We start from the raw sequence: 21,364 nt of genomic DNA, 5'->3' as shown, positions 1-21,364 counted from the left end.
TCTGTAGAGTGTCTCAGTTTCTGTGTTTGCTCCATTCAATCTCTGCCTTTTTCTATAAACTGGATTAGATCTAAAACTTCCTAAGTTTAAGGTTAAACATATTTGACAAGAGTAGTTCGTCGGGGTGGGGGTGCTGAGGATTCCGTATTCCATCACATGAGGAGGCACACAACTAATGATGCTGGGCCGTGACAGCAGGGTTATGTATTTTCAGAAATGAGGGAACCTTTGAGCTCATGGCTACCTTTTATTTTAAGTGAGAATATCAGGCTCAGGAAGCTGTGAATTGTCCAAGAGGACATAGGGAGTTAGTGACTTGGCTGGGGTCAGACCCAGGAACTTGATCCTGTACTCAGCCTCTCTCCACTGTATCCTCCTACCTTCTGCTCTGATTACTTCTGTGTCTGTGTTCTTACTAACTCGGTTTTTAAACATACTGTTCAGTGATCATTGCCTAAAGTGGCCATTTACAGGAATTCCCTGGTGGTCCAGTGATTAGGACTCTGCTTTCACTGCCAAGGGCCCAGGTTCGATCCCTGGTCAAAGAGCAAAGATCCCACAAGCCACCAGTGTGGCCAAAAAATTTAAAAGTGACCATTTAAATGACAGGATCTTTGGGAAGACTAAAAATAGTATAAACAAATAAATTATAGCTCTGTATATAAGTGTATAAATTTCAAGTGGTACTTCTGTACCTTGGTTCTATGGGAAAGTTTCAACTCTAATTTTCCTTTGAAATACCCAATGTTCAGGTGCTACTTACCTTTGTCCTTCTGCTGAGCAGGAAGGCAATGAATTGGTATTCTCAGACTCCCAAAGCATAGTGCCTAACAGATGAAAAAAAAAGAACAAACACTAATTACTCCTGGATTATTCAAGTGTACGGTAAATATTAGGTGAACAAATGCAACAAATGCTGGCAAACCATGATGCAAATTAGTTGATCGTTTTATATTAGGTAAATTGATTGCCTATAAGTGACCATTTGTTAATCTTTTTGGAGAACTAATATTCTATCATACTTAACACTTGGCTGAAAGACATGTAACTTTTTCATATTAGATATTAATCAGTGCTTTTTAAGATTATAGAAATGGCTTTGCCTTATAGTAGGTCCTACAAGAACTTAGGTCTTAGGATCCAGATTCTTTCTGAGTCACAACTTGTAGCTGTGTCCTTTTCCTTCTGTCAGGAGGATGGTGTTCTCTAGCAGCTTAGAAATGGGACTGCCCAGGATGACAAAGAGCACAGAGACCCTCTTTCTGTGCAACAGGGCAAGATTTTTAAGGCCACCATGATGTGTAGAATGGCAATATTTATACTTACAGTTTCAGCCATTTAAAGGAGGTTTTCTTAGCTACATTTTAATGTTGCTGTGGGATAATTAGCACTTTCCTGAGAAAGTTTCCCCTCAACAGAGGAAAGATTTTCAGAATTGTATCAAGAGCTTAACTCTACCAGGAAATACCACAACTATACTTCAAATTTGTCATTTTATTAATAGTCATTCTTATTTTCCTTTTAATTTATGTGATTTTTTAACTGCTTATGTAAGTGCTTCATTTTCTGTGTCTTAAAGCTTCTAGATGTTTTAAGAATCTGTTTTCATTGTGTTGAACTGCACTGTAAGTATACTGTGTTATGTTTCCTTTCGTCACAGAGAAGTACTGTGTTTTCACTTAGCTCATGATTTCTGTCTCTTCTCTGAAGGTCCATATCGGTTATCTTCCTAACAAGCAAGTTCTTGGCCTCAGCAAACTTGCTAGGTAAGTATGACTGTGTAGTGAATAAGAGGACAGGTTTATAGGACCTGCCCCTACATGGTGAGAATCTTTGTCTCTTGATCAATGTGGATCTAACTTGGAAGGTACATTCCAACTTACTTTATAGTTGCAGAGACAATATATAGACAATAAGTATAATCTAAGACAGACTAAGAGGACCTGAAAACACAAATGCCCTTTCCTTCTCGCTCCCCTATTGCCTGCCTTCCTTCTCCACCTCCCACCTGCACATCCTTGAAGCCTTACCTCACACTTCTCTCAGTAGAGCCTTCGCTGACTGGAGAGGACCGGAGGGTGCATTCAGTTCAGCCCCCATTTTTTAAGGGTGGTTTAGCTAACTGCGGGGGAGAGGAAACTGGCACAGAGGTCTAACTGCACTGCTCTTTGAAGTGGGGGCCTCAACCCTGCCTTCCACTGTACCTGGGTACCTCCACACATCTCTGCATCCTGTAGGGCCAGTTGGTTCACGTCTGGTTCCGTTGCTTCTACAGACCCAAGACCATGCCTTCCTTGGCTTTTTCAGCTTTTTTTTTTTCGCCCTCAGCTTTATTCTGAGACAATACTAACTCTCTCTATTTCTCTTTCTGCTACAGTCTTTTTTCATTCTTTATCCTGTGGGTTCTGGCCTTTGCTACCATTTTTGAGTTTTAGGAAAGAGTGGTGATATATACAAGCATGGTCTCCTGTGTTTAACTAGAAGTCAAATTGAGGGTCAGTGTTCATATATCTCTGATAGGGACAATAAAATATTGGGGACTAGACCTAAATACCCTTTTGTGTAGTTTCCTTGTATAGAGTTAGCGAGTTGTGGGTGATGGGGAAATACTGGGAGGCGTATGTGTTAAAGGAGAGTTAAAATGAAGGAGTAGGTAATGAAATGCCATCAAGAGTCCCCCTCCTTCTAAAAATAAACCAAGCTAAGTTTGGATAACTTGACTGAGGTAAAAGTGACCATATCAAAATTGGAATAAACATACCTTTGTGATCAACTGACTATCTGTGGCTCTGATATGTTCCTGCTTCTTCTCCACTTAGACGGTCCTGAAATGGTGGTCCAGATCTTTTTCAATTCTGTGTTGGACTCTGTAAACACCGCCCCTGCAATCTGACGCCTGCTCTCCACAGCTGTTCTTTTTACTTTGTTTTCACTTCCACTTTCTTACTCATTTCTTCTAGGGATTAAGGAGAAAGTAGGTAGAAGAGACAAATTTAACTTCCCTAGTTTCTGACTAGTTTCCCTAGCTTCATTCCTACTTGGCAATCTCACTACCACACAGGACTACTTGGTAGCATGAAAGGATGTTCTTACATCATAAATATAATTGCTTCACTGCAATCAGGCTCTTAATACAAATGCAAACATGTTGGTGCCTTTCAGTGATCTGTACCCAATGGCAGTGCCAAGGAGTGGCTGAAAAATAGTATTGGTGGTGATGGGGGTAATCAACCTTATTATAATTTCTATTAGCGACCTCCTCTCCAATAACTTACTCCCAAGCAATAAAGTAATATCAGCTGCATACAAGTGTCTTTATTATAATTGGTTATCCTTACCATTTTATAATACATAGTCTAAGATCAGCAGGCTTGCTGTGCAGACACAGCTGTAGGCTCACTCCCCTGGTTCCCTCTCTTCCAGCAAGATTGCCAATCCTCCACCTTATATAGAAATCCTGGCACTGCTCCTGCCTGTATCAGACTGCCCATGTGTGAAAGGTGTAGCATAGACAGTTTTCATATTATAAAAAGCTTGGCAGACCACACTAGGCCATGGTCTTAATGTAAGCAGTCTTCTCTAGAAGACCACACTGTGTAGGCTGTGGGTAACACTTTATAGAAATGGATTCGAGAGTGATCTAGTGAGATCTTGGAAAAAGTGGTGACTTGGAGGTAGAAGGGAATAGTCTTTGGTTATTTCCTTTCCTAGTGAAAGGAAAAGCTCTCCAATAATTAAGCTTTTATGAACAATACAAAGGAGTTAATTATTAGCATGTGGATTTGTCCTTACACTAATAGGATTAAAATGTAAGAAAAAAAGATGGAGCAGTAAACCAAAGAACTGAACTCAGATATTTTGTAAAAATTTTGAATAAAGCATCTATTAAATGAAACAGGAGACTAAGATATTATCCAACTGCTTATTCCTTATAAGAAGTTGGAATATTTAGGGAATGAAAAGGAATAAATAAGGCTAAATGTCTTAGCAAAACTTCACTGCTCATTTTAATCTTGTATGTGAAGTTTGTTATATGCTTACCTTTAAACGACTGACCTTTCAGTGCCAGGGAAGTCAAATATCAAACAGTAAAGCTTTAAGTAACAAGAAAATGCCAAAAGTGAGTTGATCTGGTTTAACTCTAGTAGAATTCTAGAGTAAATTTAGTTTGAATAGAAACTCCTTCTGTTGCTGAAAATCCATTAAACATGTATTCATTTTCTTGAATCAGAAAATTGAGTGAACACAATTAAATCTTGAATATAGAACTGTAGTGCCTCAGGTAGCCATGGTTCAACTGTTGGGCACCTACTGTGAAAGGACAATGTGCCAGTTATCATGGCTGCTAGAGAGAAGTAGGACAGAGCCACTGCCCTCAAGGAGAGTGGACAGTACTCGGCAGCAGGAGCCACAGACGTGCCTGGTTAGGAGGTCTGAGTTCAGAGAAGCCAGGATGGCTGTGGCCAGGCAGGACTGAGGAGACCCAGAGGTAGAGGGCTGAACAGAATTCTTAACAGAAGAGAAATTCCTGTAGGTATAGTTAATGTATAAATAAAGGCAAATCAGAGGGTAGGAGCAAGGCATCTCCCAGTGGATGGGGAGCAGGTTGATTGATACAAGAGATTTAGGCAGAGGTGACTGGGAGATAGTTAACAAGGGTAGATTAGTTCACAAAGGGAACATTAGATTACAAAGGGAACATTGTTTTCTTGTTTCTCTATGCTATAAAAGTAACTTACCAGTTAAACTTAAGTACAAGTGAGTGAGTAAAGGGAAAACTTTTCTTTCCTATTTTCATTCCCCACTAGAGATCTTTCACTATCCTTCTGGAAGATTTCAGTGTAGCCTTAAAACTACTAGCTAAACAAGGCAAAAGGGGATCATATCCTATATTCTATACTACTATTTTTTTTTAAACTTAAAATACCTTGAAATTCCTTGGACATCTTTTAGTCTAAAAAAGTTCCTTTTAATGGCTACATAGTATTTCTTTAATATAATTCATTTAACCAGTCTTTGATATAAGTATAGCCTACAGTTTGAGACTACTGTCAAAAATGGGAAAAAGAAGAACTTTGGTGAACACGTCCTTATCTGTTTCCTGACTCTGAGTCTGTAAGATTGGAGTAGGATTTGCTGGGTTAAGGGTAGCTAAATTTTTGATGTTACCAAATCGCTCTCCAGAAAAGATCATACTGATCTATACTCTAATAATAGATTAAAGGTGTGTGTTTCTCTACCCTTTTGCCAATACTGGCAAACACTGAAGAGTGTGAAACCCAAACAGGTAAGTAAAAAATGGTACCTGTTGTTTTAATTTGCATTTAATCAGGTGAGGCTGAATTTTTTCAGGAACTTCCTGCTCTTAGTCTTTGCTAATTTTTCCATTGGGTTGCTTGTCTTTTTATTACTGATCTGTATGAGCTCTCTGAATATTAAAGCTGCAAATAATTTTTCCAGGCTTGTCATTTGTCTGTTTTCTAGTAGTAGTTTTCATGAAGTTTAAAACCTATGTAACCATAAACTCATGTTTTTGGGGGTTATTTTTATGGCTTTATTTTTATATTTAGATCTTTGCTTCATCTGGAAATGTATTTTGGGGCAAGGAGTAAGGGGGAATCCATCCATTGCTGTTGTATGCTCACTGACCCCCTGTAACACCTCCACTTCCCTCACATCATCACCACGCTGCCTTCTTGCTATCCTCGCTGCCACTCTCTGGGCCTTCATGTTCCTCCTGGGTTATGTGTTAAATTCCTAACTCCTGTCCTCCTCATATGCTGCTAGGATGTTCTTTCGCAAGTGTGGATTTGACAAAAGCTATGGAGCTGCGAAGGGGCAGCATTAATAAAGTTCAAGCTTCTTACCTTAGCTGACAAGTCCCACTGTGATCTGGCTCTAGTCTTGCTCTTCTTTCACTTTTTGCTCTAGCCACACTTGAGAATTTGCAGCCCAGTGTCAAGTCTAGCTTGTCAAGTTATATGAAGGCATCAGAAATACTTCTAAGGTTTGCAAGGGTTAAATTATACCATCCATCCATGGGTTCTTCCTGCAAAAGTATCACCAGATTACTTTCCCAGTTGCCAGAGGAGGAAGAGGAGAGAAAGCATAATGCAAGAGAAAACAGATCAAGCACAGATGTTATAAGACCAGTAAGTAGGCTATTTAAATAAGCTGTCCACTGGGTTAAATCTAGTATCCAACCATGTCCCCCTTTTAAAATAATAAAATGTTAATAAAAATCAAGGCAAAATTTGTCAAAGGGGATAAAGTGAGTCCTCTTATTTTGAGAAGGTTGTATAATAAAAGTGGTCATGAATCTTCATCATATGGGTTCAAAACAAAACATGAACTGGCTGAAATGCATAGAGAAACTGACAAACCTGAAAGGAGTAGGAACACTAATTACCTCTCAGTCTTTGAAGTGGACAAAAAGGATATACACAGCAGAGTAATAGAATTTTGGCCAAAAGGTAAGCTTAAACTTAAAAAAATTGAATAGGCTGTTGTGTAACAAGAAAACTAGAAATTCAAGATTAAAAACCCAACTATTTAGAAGTCAAAATTTTTAAAAATTCCTTAGACATGATAAAAAAATCATGATGCTAACACTATATAAATTGTATACAGTCTTTACTACAAAGCCATTCTTTGGAACTAACACCAACCCTCCCCAAACTCTTCCAAAAGATTTAAGAGGAACCCTTCCAAACTCATTTCAAGACATTATTCTGATACCAAACCAGACAAGGCCAGTACAAGAAGAAAATTACAAGCCAATACCCCTGATTAATATGGATGCAAAAATCCATAATATATTAGCAAACTGAAATCAGTAATTCATTAAGAGGATCACACACTATGATCAAGTGGGATTTATTCCAGGGGTGCAAGGATGGTTCAACATTTGCAAACCAATCAATGTGATATACCACACTAACAAAATGAATGATAAAATCATATCTCATTAGATTTAGAAAAGCATTTGACAAAATTCAGTATCCATCCATGATAAAAACTCAAGAATAGAAAGGCAACCTACCTCATTGCCTGTGTAATAAAGGCTATATATGACAAGCCCACAGCTAACATCTTACTCAATGATGACAAGCTGAAAGCATGAAAATCTATCATAAGTTGCTTATAAGTCTGAGAGAATAATTCTATTTAGAAATGAGGGGTTATGTAACTAAGAATATGCTTTAAAAACTTTAAAAAACAGGTTAAAGAAAAAGATGGACAGGAATGAAGCAAGCATTAGAAAACCTGGATCAGCTAGTAACCATTAGAAAAAGTAAAATTAACGTTGGGAGAGGGGTGGAGGGGAAGGGGCTGGACCCAGTCAATTTACTAGGCATTCTTTCAAACTTCTAAGTAACCACTAGTTTTCATGTTGTGTAGGTAATTCAAGAGCATGGAAAAACCTGAAAAGCTATACAATTAATTAGATGAAGCTGTCTGTCCCTGATAACAAAGCCTGATAAAGCTGTTAATTAGAGACTACCCTCAATTATGAGTAGTCATAAAAATCCTAAATATCAAAAAACCTACTTCAGTAGGCTACAAGCACTGTTTTCATCATCCGAGGAGCTTTACTTCAAGAATACAAAAATAGGTTACATTAAAATTTGAGAACTACTGATTCCCAAGAGTATGGTAAACTAGATTGTAATGATATCTTGGTATAGCATACTAAGATATAATGTGTGTTAACATTTCACACATTAGGGGAAATATGAAGCAGTTATTGTAAGAATCCACAAGAATTACCCAACACTGGGGCCAAAGTCAGGGTTTTGTCCTCCCTATCTTCCCCTAAATATTCTGGGGAGAGCAGGAAGAACCACCCCTAGGCACATAGTCACTTAGGTGTGGGGTCAGAATTCACATTACCTGTGTGGTCCTCAAAAAACCCAAGGCAGTTATTTAAGATGTCACTAAGGAGGTAGCCTGCTAGCACCTAGCAGAAACAGTGCATGTTTGGATACTTTTATCCAGGCTTCAAAGAATTCCCACAAATGTTCCTAAGAGCATGTGTTCACTGAAAGTAAAAGAAAGTCACCATGAGCCAGATTCAGCTAAAACAATTGGTCAAATAGGGCAGATACCAGAGTTATCAGATACAGAATATACAAGTGTGTTAGAAAAATAAGAGTACTGAGGGGGCTTCCCTGGTGGCGCAGTGGTTGAGAATCTGCCTGCTAATGCAGGGGACATGGGTTCGAGCCCTGGTCTGGGAGGATCCCACATGCCGTGGAGCAACTAAACCCGTGCGCCACAACTACTGAGCCTGCGCGTCTGGAGCCTGTGCTCCGCAACAATAGAGGCCGCAATAGTGAGAGGCCCGCACACCGCAATGAAGGTGGCCCCCACTTGCCACAACTAGAGAAAGCCCTGGCACAGAAACGAAGACCCAACACAGCAAAAATAAATAAGTTAGTAAACTCCTAAAAAATAAAAAATAAGAGTACTGAAAGTTTGACAAAAGGGCAAGAAACTTTCAGAATTAGCTAGGCAGATTGGAAAAGGAACCAAATATAACTTGTAGGAAGAAGAGATGTGATAATGGAATCTGAAGTCCAGTACACTCACATCAAACAGATTTGGCACAGCTGAAAATGAGTTAACCCAAAGAAAGGTCTGAAGAAACTACATGGAATACAACACAGACAGGTGGGAAGTATGAATGAGAGTGTAACATATGGAAGACTAAGAAGGTATAATATGCCGTTCATTGAAATTCCGGGGGTAAGAGGCAATGGGGTAGGTGTAGTATCAGAGAAGTTAACAGCTGAGACGTTTCCAGAGCATATGCAGCCTATCAGTCTTCAGATTCAGAAAGCCTAATGGATCCCAAACAGGACAAATGAAATTAACCCCCCATCTAGTCACAACATAGGCAAGAGTGCACATACTCAAATACCATAAAAGCAGCCACACAGAAAAGTGTTACCTACAAGGTAATAGCAACTAGACTGACCGCTGATTTGCCTATGGCAGTATTGAAAGGCAGATCAATGTCAGTGTCAAACTAGAATTCTATTCCCAATAATTACCTCTCAGCAAGTTATCTTGACAGATGAGGGCAAAATAAAGTTTTTTTTAAATTCAGTGAAGCTATATGTTGGGCTGCACCTTACAGGCCTGCAAGCCCTGTAGTTGCCCAGCCTCAAAACTGAAGAAAGAACCTAGAAACATCAACAGTTCAGTGGACAGAGGGATCTTCCTAGTCCGAACAAAGGTCCTGGAGCAACACCTCACCGTGCTCGGCAACAACCTTCTCTACTCGGGGTAGAAGGCTACCACTTATAGGGGAAATTGATGTCAGGTTGGCTCATCAGTTACCAGGGAAACTAGCGGCTAGGGCAGGGGGCAAGCACAAAGGCGGAAACTGATGAAGCCCTATAACTAGGAGGATTGGATAGTCATGTGAGTGAAGCAGGGACTGATCAAGCAAGAGGACAGCCATCTTGAATGGCCTGACCATACCCTCTACCCTTACATACCCTGCACGACCCTTACAATCTTGGTCCACCCCTCTTTCGTAGTGTCCCTGGGGTAAGGTATGTAGAGGGGCACTGCAGCCAGATACCAGAAATGCAGTACAGACAGCAGCAGCTAAAGAGTAGCAAGAGAAAGCAAGGTGCTTAGCAGGTCCATTTACCATAGAAGTCCAGAGGAGGAGGACAACGGCATCTCACCGTAGACCCAGCAATGAGACTCATTTTGCGGCGAGCCCACTGTTGCCTCCCAGCCCTGGAACAGATTCCCTCCCCTCAGGCAAGGGATAAAATATAAGATGTTTAACAGGCACAATACAGGGGAGGTCATGACCATTAAGCAAAACATAAGCAATAATAGCATCCTGAGATAACGTGGTTTTTGTCCTGGCCTGCAGAACCACACCGCCTGTCCACCCTCAGTCCCCACAGCCATGCCTAGTATTGGAGAGGCGGTGTAACAACCAACCACAGGGTTAATATAAATGCTGCCTTTCTCCAGTAGGGGCCCAGATTAATTACCTCAGCAGTCTTAGGTGGGGCTGGGTAGGAGACAGGTGAAATCACTAAGTCCCTTTCTAATCCTATTCCCCAATGGAGCGGCAAACCCAAACCACCTGGGACTTACTGTCAGTTCCAGGGCCATTTTATAATGTGTTCCCCTTGGGGTTAGATCCTGTGACAAGGGCAAAAACGAGTTATTGTCCTTCTGTGGTCAACAGCTGAACTCGGATGGTGTTGACTAGTTACCTCTGGGTGAACATGATGTAGGCACTGGGACCACTGATCCTGGGATGTTCAGTTATAGTTTGTAGGGCTTGAGGTAGCCTCCTGGCCCATGCGTTGAGAGGGCCAGTTTCCCATCTCAGTTGGTAAGTAGTCCATTCAGCCCTTCAATTAGCCGGCAGCAGTGAGGTTGTAGGGCAGGTGGAAATGCCAGCGTGTCGTTTCTATCAGCCCAGTCCTGAGCTTCACAGCTGGCAAAGTGGGTTCCTTGGTCGCTATCGATGTCCACCAGGGTCCTGTATGTCACAAGCAGCTGTTCTAGACCCCAAATCATGGTTTTCTGCATTGCTCGATGACTCGAGTAGGCCTTTTGTAGTGTCTTCCACCTACTGTAATGCACTGTAGACTGCATATGGCTGTTGTTCCATGACACTATGTGGTTGCTCCGCCCCCTTCCACAGCTGGGACCAGAAGCCCATGGGTACTCGTATTAGTTTGCCGTTGCCACAGACCCCAACCAAATCCTCCCAGGTAACTGGCCACGTCCAATTCGCAAGCCTGCCCCTGAGTTAGTATCCCTAAAGCCTGTGTCTGTAATTGTTTAGGGATGGTGAGTTGGGGTATGCTTGTATATTCTAGATATTCCAGGTCCTTGAGTTTTGTCTATGTTCACCAGCCAGCCCAGTGCAGTCAGATGAGCTATGAGCGCGGGGCTGCTACTTTTAAATTGGAAAGAGACTCTGAGGATAACAGGCTATCATCAATATAATGGAAGAAGAAGGCATCTCTCATGGTAGTCAGCTGCCACAGGGCCCCACATGGCTAGTGGACAAACACCTCGCGATTCTCGCCCCCCCCGCCAAACTTTCCGTTCCCCACCCGTATTTCCCAAACTTTCCGTTCCCCACCCGTATTTCCCGACATCTCTGCATTCACGGGAGTTTCCTTGGCCTCCTGGCTGGCTCAGCAATTATTGGGCTGCGCCTCGAAGGCCTGCAAGCCTTATGATTGATTGCCCAGCCTCAAGACTGAAGAACGAGCCCCAAAACAGTGACAGAGACATCGACGGTTTAGTGGAGAGGAGGCTCTTACCAGTCCAAAGCCAGGTCCTGGAGCAACACCTCACCGTGCGCGGCAACAACCTTCACTACCCCGGGGGAGAAGGAGGCTACTATTTATAGGCGGAATTGACATCAGGTTGGTTCATCAGTTACCAGGGAAACCAGCGGCTGGGGCAGCGGGCAAGCATGGAAGCAGTTACTGATTAAGCCCTATAATGAAGAGAATTGGATAGTCATGTGAGTGAAGCAGGGCCTCATCAAGCAGGAGATGTAGAGAGAGCAAGACAACAGCCATCTTGAATGGCCTTCATACACTATGTGATTATCTTTAATGCTGAAAAGACAGAAATCCGACACCTATTCTTTACTTGAAAACGAAAAACAAACTAGGAATAAGAAATGATAAACTCTGAGCATAGGGGCCCTGTTCGCCACATAATCATATACACAGTAGGCACTCGATAACGAATGACCCTCTTCTGGCACGGTCGCCAGCAACAGGCAGGCACCCGGGCTGGCAGTGAAATGTTAGAGGCATTCCTGTTAGGGTAGGCAGCCCACCTGTGACTGACTTCATTGGCTGTCGCAGGTATAAAGAAGCAAGTCATCAGTTCTGAGTGGCACAGTGGGGGAAAGGGCCATAACATACCTCATAGGTAAGCTGATACTTAAATTAAGTCCAAATTCATGACTAAAAGGCCAAATTTTAAAGAAAAGACCCTTCCCGTGAATTGCGATCCTCAAATGTGTAATTCTGTAGCCATCTTTACATTTTACAGCCAGAGTAAAAGATGTTGAAAGGGGAAATTCATCACTTGACAGATTGTGTTATGAGCTAAGATCAGGGGCTTTTATTTGGAGGGGGCGGTTAATCCTACTGAGTGCTTATGTAGACCTGTATTATAAAGAGATGTCTGAAGAAGTCTGTTTAGCTCTAATCTGATTATCCTAATAGGTTTAGTTGGTACATAGTTGATATTTGTCTGCTATTAATTAACAAATAGTCTTTATTTTTAACTTGAGCTTTAAGCTCTTATTAAACAATATGATTAATTAGAACACGTGAGATGTGACCTAAAATTGATGACATGGGAGCTTGAAAATTACTCACCTCTAATTGTTGTTTTTCCTAAGTGAATGTTTCACTTAATTCTCTCTGTCTTTGGGGACTTAGGGAAGCACCACTGTGTCATGGTTGGTGGTCTCCTTTAGACCCTCCCTCTTCTCATTTACTTGTAGTTTTTGTATCTTTCTGTCCTCCTCCTATAAGCATTTATCTCCTGCCCAGACCCTACAATTACTTCAATAAAGCAATTATTCTTTAGACTTATGGGGAAACCTTGCCAATTTCACTTCAAACAATTTATAATTAACTAAAACAATTCTTTCTTTTCTAGGATTGTAGAAATCTATAGTAGAAGATTACAAGGTAAACTTTGAAACTACTTTATTTACAGAAAAACATTTTTTATTAAGGAAAGAGTATTTTTTGTTCTTATTACAAGTGTAATATATATGGCTTATAAAAATCAAGGGAATTCCCTGGCGGTCCAGTGGTTAGGACTCGGTGCATTCGCTGCGGTGGCCAGGGTTCAATACCTGTTCAGGGAACTAAGATTCCCCCAGGCCGTGTGGTGTGACCAAAAAAAAAAAAAAAAAAAGAAATTAAAACTTCATAGGAATATAAAACAGAAAGTCTGCTGTGTTTCAAGCCTCCAGAACAAATCATTGTATTTGCACATTCCTTCACATTTTATTGCATATAGCAACACTTAAAAAATCAATCTACTTTTATTATAGTATTTGAAAATCGGTGTCACCTTCTTTTCCCCCTACTTTTTCACTTACCAAATCTTAAACATTTTTTCACATACGTGTAACCATCTCATTCATTTTGCTGGCTGTTCAGCATTCCATTGTACAGCTACGCTGTGGCTTGATTTAACCAGTTCCTTCTCTGATATTTGGGGACTTTGTCAGTTTTCAAATAGAGGCAGTGCTGAACACTTAATGTTTTCAAAGATGTTGTTTATTCAGCACAGGAGCTACATTATTTAGGTTAAATCGTTGATTTTCAACATTGCTCTAAGTACAATTCAATAATTGGACTGTAGCTCCTTTGTTAACCCTGCTTCAAGCTATTTATTCATTTACTTTACTCTGCCTCCACGGGGGTGCTTGTTATCAATATTTGGTCAGTCTTTCTGCACACCTAAAGAGACATTCATCATCCTGATCTGTTCCCTTCAGTGGTGCTGGTGGGCACCAGGGGTTCCTTAGTTCCCCTTGGCACCTGTACTGCAGGTGAGGGGACTGAACAGGGGCATCCTGTGTCCCAGACAGCAGAGCAAGCAAACTGGTAAAAGGTGGTGTGTCTTGGCTCTTAAACCTCACCAAAGTCTTGCTTTTTAAGATGTCAGATATTCTAGAGACAACAAAAGCTTCCAGGTCTCTGTTCGTGTCAGACTCTTAAACTGAGCTCCTTGTCACATCCACAGTTCAAGAGCGCCTTACGAAACAAATTGCTGTAGCAATCACAGAGGCCTTGCGACCTGCTGGAGTGGGGGTAGTGGTTGAAGCGACGTAAGTCCGTGTTTGCCTTTAATAATGTCCCAGTGGTGTTTTGGTCTGGAGGTGTAGAGAGTCATAGACTTAGGCGTAGTGAATTTGCACAACAGTGCAAATCAGTCTTCTCTTGATTTCTTCTTTAGCTCTTTGTTGCTACGAGCAGAGTTTTCCCAATATTTTGTGACACATTTGAAAAATAAAGAGTTGTACTTAAGAATAGGTACACAGGGCAACTGAAGACACTTCTTTAAGTTAGAATGAATTATGAGAATTGCGAACATCTTGTGGGCAGTCTTCACCCATTCTTTTGTCATGGCGTGAACTGTGCACTGTGGGTGCCGTCCAGCTTCACCCACTGGGGTCACCGATCTCTGGATTCTGCCTGGTGAGACCAGCATGCCTCAGTATTTCTCGGAACACCTAAGCTAGCTTAGTGCTGTCTCGGTCCTGAAGATGGATCAAGTGAGAATCCTGAATTTCTTTTTATCTAGAAGTTGAGTATCTCTGTAGACACTTTGTATTAGTTTCACCCAGGAAGAAAATTCTATTTTTCCCCCTCTGACTGGATGCCTTAAGGACTCAACCACTGATAAGGATAAGAGCTGTAAGGCTTAGGAACTTAAAAAAAAAAAAAAGTTTTAGACCAAATTTGTCTAAGAAGTGACATTTTGATTTACTTGGTAACTGTGAACTCAGTTGAATCAGATTTAATCTTTCGGGCTGCTTGTATTTTAAAAACCAAACCAGCAACTGTCTACTCCTTGAAGCCACGTTTGTTGCCTTGTTTTGTAGACACATGTGTATGGTAATGCGAGGGGTACAGAAAATGAACAGCAGAACCGTGACCAGCACGATGCTGGGGGTGTTCCGCGAGGACCCGAAGACCCGGGAAGAGTTTCTGACTCTCATTAAGAGCTGAACCTCAGCGTGTGCCACATGGTTTACAGATTGTGCAGCTCGTAGCCTCATTCGGTCTTAACTGTTTGTACATTCCATTTCCAGTTGTTGTTTATCCCTTGTCATTAATTGTATTTAATAATTATTTAAAGCAAGTCAAATAAAGATAATTAATAAAGGGGTAATTAATCTACTTTCTTCTCGCCACTTTTTAGTGGCAACCTTCAAGCAAACTGCCAATAGTGTAAGTTACTTGCATAAAACCACTGCCTTTCAGGTAACCTGAGGGTGCTGGGAAGGGAGAAGAATTCATGTGTTTTGTTCAGAGTATGGTAATTTGATTCAGAAGCACAGGTGTGTTGGGAATGGGAGAAAACTATGACCAATATATTTATTTTATTCTCCCCAAACAAAAATGGCATAGTGCTTAAAATAATTAATGTACACTGTGCAGCATTGCTCTGCAAATTCAAAGTCCAACAGGCTCCACTTTAATCATGTTTATTTAACTGCCAGTGATACTTTATTTTTTATATATTTATTTTTTAACTATCCCGTTGTAACATATGTCACCAAGGGAAGGTGGTGGAATATCTATGTTTTTTAATTTCACTGTGAGTTAAAAAAAAAAGCAATTTCTACCTTCTATTCTTTTTAAAATTCAAGTACAGGGAATTAGTTCCTGGAGTTGTTTACGAGTGTATTCTCATGTCAGTATACAGGGATTTAGACATTTAACTCTCTGTGCCTTGATGAGAATATCACACCATTTAGAGTGTAGATACCTTTGCCTTTTTTAAAAAAGCCATTATTTTGTAAGGCTTAGTACTGACATTGCAAATAACTAGCTCTCACAGTTCTACCTTTACACATTTCTTGGGAGCTTACTTTGTGAGTTCCTTGTAGATGCCTCAAAACTTTTTTTTTAACTTATCAAATATTTTTCTAAGTATTTACAGAAACTTTTGAAAGTGTCCATCATTTTCAGGTCTGCAGAACCATAGCTCCTGTGAATATGAGAGAATGCAGAATTGCACTGTGGACTGCGTTGAGCTATGTCCCATGTCTAATGAAAGCTGTATTGTTCGTGTCTGTAAAAATGCACCGTCATTATCTGGAGTGATTGGAAGCTACTGGAAGTCGGTGTTCTGGTTTCCTTTGTGGTCCATGTGGATCTTGTCTTCTGTGTAACTGTTCAAGTGGGATAGGTCTTTTAGTCCAGGAAGCTGCTGCCTTATTAATGATTATCTTAAAATTTCCTCCACTGGGGCAGTGTGGGCCAAATTAAAACAAACAAACAAAAAAAACCCAACTCTCTGCAAAAACAAACACAATTATTCTATGGAGAAGTCTCTTATTTGGTTGACATTGTGCTCTTCAAATTTATCCTGTTACCTTAACAAGGATTAACTACAATGCTTGCTGTAACTCTGGTGGTCCTGTCTCTGCCACTCTGATGCCATTTGGCTTATGCTAGGGCCAGATGGCATTTTTTTGTTTGTTTGTTTTTTTAATTTTAAATCTTCCCTACTTCTAGTTCCTATATATATATTTTTTACTTGGAGTTTCTAAAGTAGAGTGGTGGTTGATTCTGAGTTCCTTTTAAAATCTAACCTGATATAAACATTATCCTGCTTAACATTTAGAGATAGAATTAAACATTCAGCTCACGTTTGGTATTTTAAAGTTTTTACACCTGTGACTTGGAGGACCAAAGAAATTGTTAGCTGTTAATTCATCTTTCTGAGATCAATTGTATTCCTTTTTAATGACTATTTATTCTAACATTCCTTAGAAGTGTTCTCATAAAGGTCTACAGTATCCACAGTATTGGTCTAGAGTATTGATAAATGCAAAGTAATTACCTTGTCTGTTTTACTCTGGTCTGTAGTACTTCAAAATTACCTTTTCATATCCGTGGGCTTGAGTTCATTTTGGGGATTTTTAAGAATTTGATGGATTTAAATACACTGTTCAGTTTAATTGTTCAAATTGTATGTATATTGTTCCTGAAGTTGGTTTTATTCAAATTATTAAAGTGTTATGACTGTTCTTGTGAAAGTAGTTTCTTTTTGAACCACTGCTATAGATATATCAATAAATTCAATTATTTTTACTACAGTCTGTTTTAGCAAAGATACCATTGGTAAGGGCTTCTCTCCGCCATCAAGCTATTAGAATATAAATCCCAGGCATAAATTTACCCCAGGCTCTCTGTTTCCCTTTGGTATTCAGTTTGGGTATTTCTGTCCTCACCCTATTGCAGTAATGGGAAGGACAGATCTGGGTTAAGAGTAAGGAATCGGAATGGCCCACGTGTCCCTGTTCTAAGCCTAACTTTGCATAACTGCAGCTCCTGAGAACTCCACTTTTTTCTGTGTGGGAGCAGCTGAGGAGGGAAGAGCTGGCTGGGGTAGGGAGCTGGGCAGTGCAGGGAGTGGAAGAGTTTCCCTCCCTTTTATAGGAAAGAGCCTGCCTGGGCAAAACTTCCAAGTAGGAGGAAAGGTTTTGCTGCCTCTTTTCTGTCCATGCCTGGTGACCACATCATTCCCTCTATTGGGTGGACTTCCCATTCCCTGCTCCACCTAGGCAGAGGCCACAGCCGTCACTGATTGTCAGCCTGTCCAGGTGCTGGGGCCACTGGAGTGGCCTGCTGCTCTTTGAAGGACCCTGTAGCCTGTAGGTAGTGAACCTAATCACCTAAACTAGGAATGCAAGAAACATTCCTTTTCTTTTTTTGCCCCACCACACAGCTTGTGGGATCTTAGTTCCTCAATCAGGGATCGAACCCGTGCTTTCAGCAGTGAAAGCGCAGAGTCCTAGCCACTGGGAATTCCTAAAACATTCCTGAAACCACAACTCACGTGTCAATAAAACAATGAGCTGCTCAATAAGCCCAAGTTGCTGCTCCTGAGTTTTTTCACTAAAGACTGAATTGGCTGAAAGAAGAACAGAGCTGGAGAAAGTACACTCCCTGACTTTGGACTATACTACAAAGCTACAGTAATCAAAACAGTATGGTACTGGCAGAAAAACACAAATAGCTCAGTGGAACAGAATAGAGAGCCCAGAAATAAACCCATGCACTTATGTTCAATTAATTTATGACAAAGGAGGCAAGAATATACAGTAGAGAAAAGACAATCTCTTCAATAAGTGGTGCTGGGAAAACTGGACAGCTACATGTAAAAGAATGAAATTAGACCATTCTGTAACACCATACACAAAAATAAACTCAAAATGGATTAAAGACCTAGATGTAAGACTGGATACTATAAAAACTCCTAGAGGAGAACATAGGCAGGACACTCTTTGACATAAATCGCAGCATATTTTTTTTGGATCTGTCTCCTAGAGTAATAGAAATAAAAGCAAAAATGAACAAATGGGACCTAATTAACTTAAAAAGCTTTTGCACAGCAAAGGAAACTATAAACAACATGAAAAGACAACCTATGGAATGGGAGAAAATATTCGCAAACCATGCAACTGAAAAGGGATTAATTTCTAAAATATATAAGCAGCTCATACAGCTCAATATCAAAAAATAAAAATAAAAAAATGGGCAGAAGACCTAAATAGACATTTTTCCAAAAGATGTACAGATGGCCAGCAGGCATATGAAAAGATGCTCAATATTGATAATTATTAGAAAAATGCAAATCAAAACCGCAATGAGGTATCGCCTCACACCAGTCAGAATGGCCATCATCCAAAAGTCTGCAAATAATAAATTCTGGAGAGGGTGTGGGGAAAAGGGAACCCTCTTACACTGTTGGTGGCGATGTAAATTGGTGTAACCACTATGGAGAACAATATGGAAGTTCCTCAAAAAATAAAAGAGTTACCATGTAATCCAGCAATCACACTTCTGGGCATATATATCCAGAAAATATGAAAACTCTAATTCAAAAAGATACATGCACTCCTATGCTCACAGCAGCACTATTTACAATAGCCAAGACATGGGAACAACCTGAATGTCCATGGACAGATGAATGGATAAAGAAGATGTGGTATATATATATATATATATATATATATATATATATATATATATATATATGAATATTACTAAGCCATAAAAAAGAATGAGATGATGCCATTTGCAACAAGATGAATGGACCTAGAGATTATTATACGAAGTGAAGTAAGTCAAAGACAAATATATATCACTTATATATGGAATCTAAAAAAAATGATACAAATGATCTCATTTACAAAACAGAAATAGACTCACAGACAGAAAACCAACTTATGGTTACCAAATGGGAAAGAAGGAGGGAGAGATAAATTAGGAGTTTAGGATTAACATATACACACTACTATATATAAAATAACAAGGACTTACTGTATAGCACAGGGAACTATATTCAATAACTATAATGGAAAAGAATCTGAAATATATATATATGGATCACTTTGCTGTACACCTGAAACTAACACAATATTGTAAATCAACTACAGTAAAAAATTTTTTTAAAGATTAAATTGGGTGAGTTCCTTGTTTTATCACTTAATGGGAGAGCAGTTGCAGACACCAAAGGTTTTAGAGAAGGGTGTCCATCAACACAGAACACCAAGATTCACCATGATGAGCCTGGTCCTGCTGATGGTGAAGAGGAAAGTCTCAGTAGATGAGCTCAAGGGCACAGTGTAGATGCCTGACAGCCCCAACCCTTCCAGGGGCACTTGCTTTGTGTTTTAGTCTTTATTATGGAAAAAACGTACAACAGTAGACAGTACATGAGTACATGAGCCTCGCGTACCCATCATCCAGCTTCAGTAAGTCTCAACTCATAGTCATCATGATTCCTCCATCTGGATTTAAAAGCAAATCACAGACATCCTTTCACCCATAAATATTTCAGATTAACTAAAAGAAGAGGAGAGACTTCCCTGGTGTTCCAGTGGGTAAGACCCCGTGCTCCCAATGCAGGGGGCCCGGGTTTGATTCTTGGTTGGGAACTAGATCCCGCATGCATGCCACAACTAAGAGTTTGCATGCCACAACTAAGAAGACTGCACGCCGCTACTAAAAGTTCCCACGTGCCGCAATGAAGATCCCGTGTGGCATAACTAAGACCCGGCGCAGCCTAAATAAATATTTTAATTAATTAATTAATTAAAAGAAGAGGAATCACATAACCCAAATACCTTCATTATCACACAAAACAGTGCTGTAATATAAAATATTCAGTTGGCATTCAATTTTTCTCTATTGTCCCATAATTTTAAAAAATAGTTATTTGAATCAAAGTACAAATGAGGTCTATACACTGCAATTGCTTGATCTGAGTTTTTAAACTGTGGTTAAAGACACATAAAATTTACCATCTTAACCATTTTTAAGTGTATGGTACAGTAGTAACTATATGCACATTGTACAATAGATCTCTAGAATTTTTCATGTTGCAAAATTGAAACCCTCTACCCATTGAACAACTCCCCCCCTTTTCCCCTCCTCCAGACCCTGGTAACTGTTATTCTATTTTCTAAGAGTTTGCTTCAGATTCCTCATATAAGTAGAATTAGCAGTATTTGTCTTTTTTGTGTGACAGGTTTATTTCAGTTAGCATAATGTCCTCAAGAGTCATTCATTTTGTAGTATAAGGATTTCCTTTTTTTTTTTTAAAGAATTTCCTTCTTTTTAAAAGTTGAATAATATTCCACTATATACATATATACTATATTTTCTTTATCCATTCATTTGCTGATGGACATTTAGATTGTTTCCACCTCTTGGCTATTGTGAATAATACTGCAGTGAACATAACTATGCAAATATCTCAAGATCCTGTTTTCAATTATTTTGGATATATACCCCAGAAGTGGAATTGCTAGATCATATAGTAATTCTTTAAAATTTTTTGAGGTAACGCCATACTGTTTTCCATAGCTGCTGTACCATTTTACATTCCCACCAACAATGCACAAGAATTCCAATTTCTCCACCTTCTTGCCAAAACTTGTTATTTTCCAGTTTTGTGATAGCGGCCATCGGAATGGGTGTGAAGTAGTATTTCATTGTGGTTTTGATTTGCATTTCCCTGGTGATTAGTGTTGTTGAGCATCTTTTCATGTGCATATGACCATTTGTGTATCTTCTTTGGAGAAATGTCTATTCAAGTACTTTTTATAAATAAGGTTATTTGATGTTTTTGTTGTTGAGTTGTAGGAGTTCTTTATATATTAATCCCTTATCAGAGAAATAGTTTGCAAATGTTTTCGCCAATTTTGTAGGCTTCCTTTTTACTATGTTGATTGTTTCCTTTGCTGCACAGAAGTTTTTAGGTTTGGTGTAGTCCCATGTATCTTTTTGCCTTTGTTGCCTATACTTTTGGTGTCATATCCAAGAAATCATTGCCCATTCCAATGTCATGAAGTTTCCGCCTCTGTTTTCTCCTGGGAATTTTATAGTTTCAGTTCTTAGGTTTAGGTTTTTAATCCATTTTTAGTTAATTTTTGCATATGATGTAAGGTAAGGGTCCAACTTCATTCTTTTGTATGTAGCTGTCCAGTTTTCCCAGCACATTTGTTGAACAGACTGTCTTTCCCCCATTGTGTAGCACTTGTACCTTTGTCAAAGGTCCTTTGATCATACACTTGAGG

General features: G+C 39.8%; 1 protein-coding gene across 2 annotated transcripts in view; it reads left to right on the top strand.

The window, feature by feature from the left end:
* GCH1 (GTP cyclohydrolase 1) overlaps positions 1 to 16,083 on the top strand; it is a 49,619-nt gene extending 33,536 nt beyond the window's left edge. The window contains exons 3-7 of one of the 2 annotated variants that reach the window (XR_014015387.1): positions 1,711 to 1,766; positions 12,685 to 12,716; positions 13,786 to 13,870; positions 14,648 to 14,996; positions 15,741 to 16,083. Coding sequence is in view for 1 of the 2 variants with exons in the window: in XM_081228859.1 (XP_081084985.1) it covers positions 1,711 to 1,766; positions 12,685 to 12,716; positions 13,786 to 13,870; positions 14,648 to 14,774 (300 nt within the window). In the remaining variant the exon portion in view is untranslated. Of the gene's footprint in view, positions 1 to 1,710; positions 1,767 to 12,684; positions 12,717 to 13,785; positions 13,871 to 14,647 lie in introns of both variants that reach the window. The other variant, XM_081228859.1, reaches the window with a different exon arrangement.
* The last annotated feature ends 5,281 nt before the right edge of the window (positions 16,084 to 21,364 follow it).

The sequence above is a fragment of the Mesoplodon bidens genome (assembly GCF_964165515.1).
Source record: "Mesoplodon bidens genome assembly, chromosome: 3".
NCBI lineage: Eukaryota > Metazoa > Chordata > Mammalia > Artiodactyla > Ziphiidae > Mesoplodon > Mesoplodon bidens.
The sequence above is the reverse complement of the archived record's forward strand: the minus strand, read 5'-3'. Positions and strand labels throughout refer to the sequence as shown.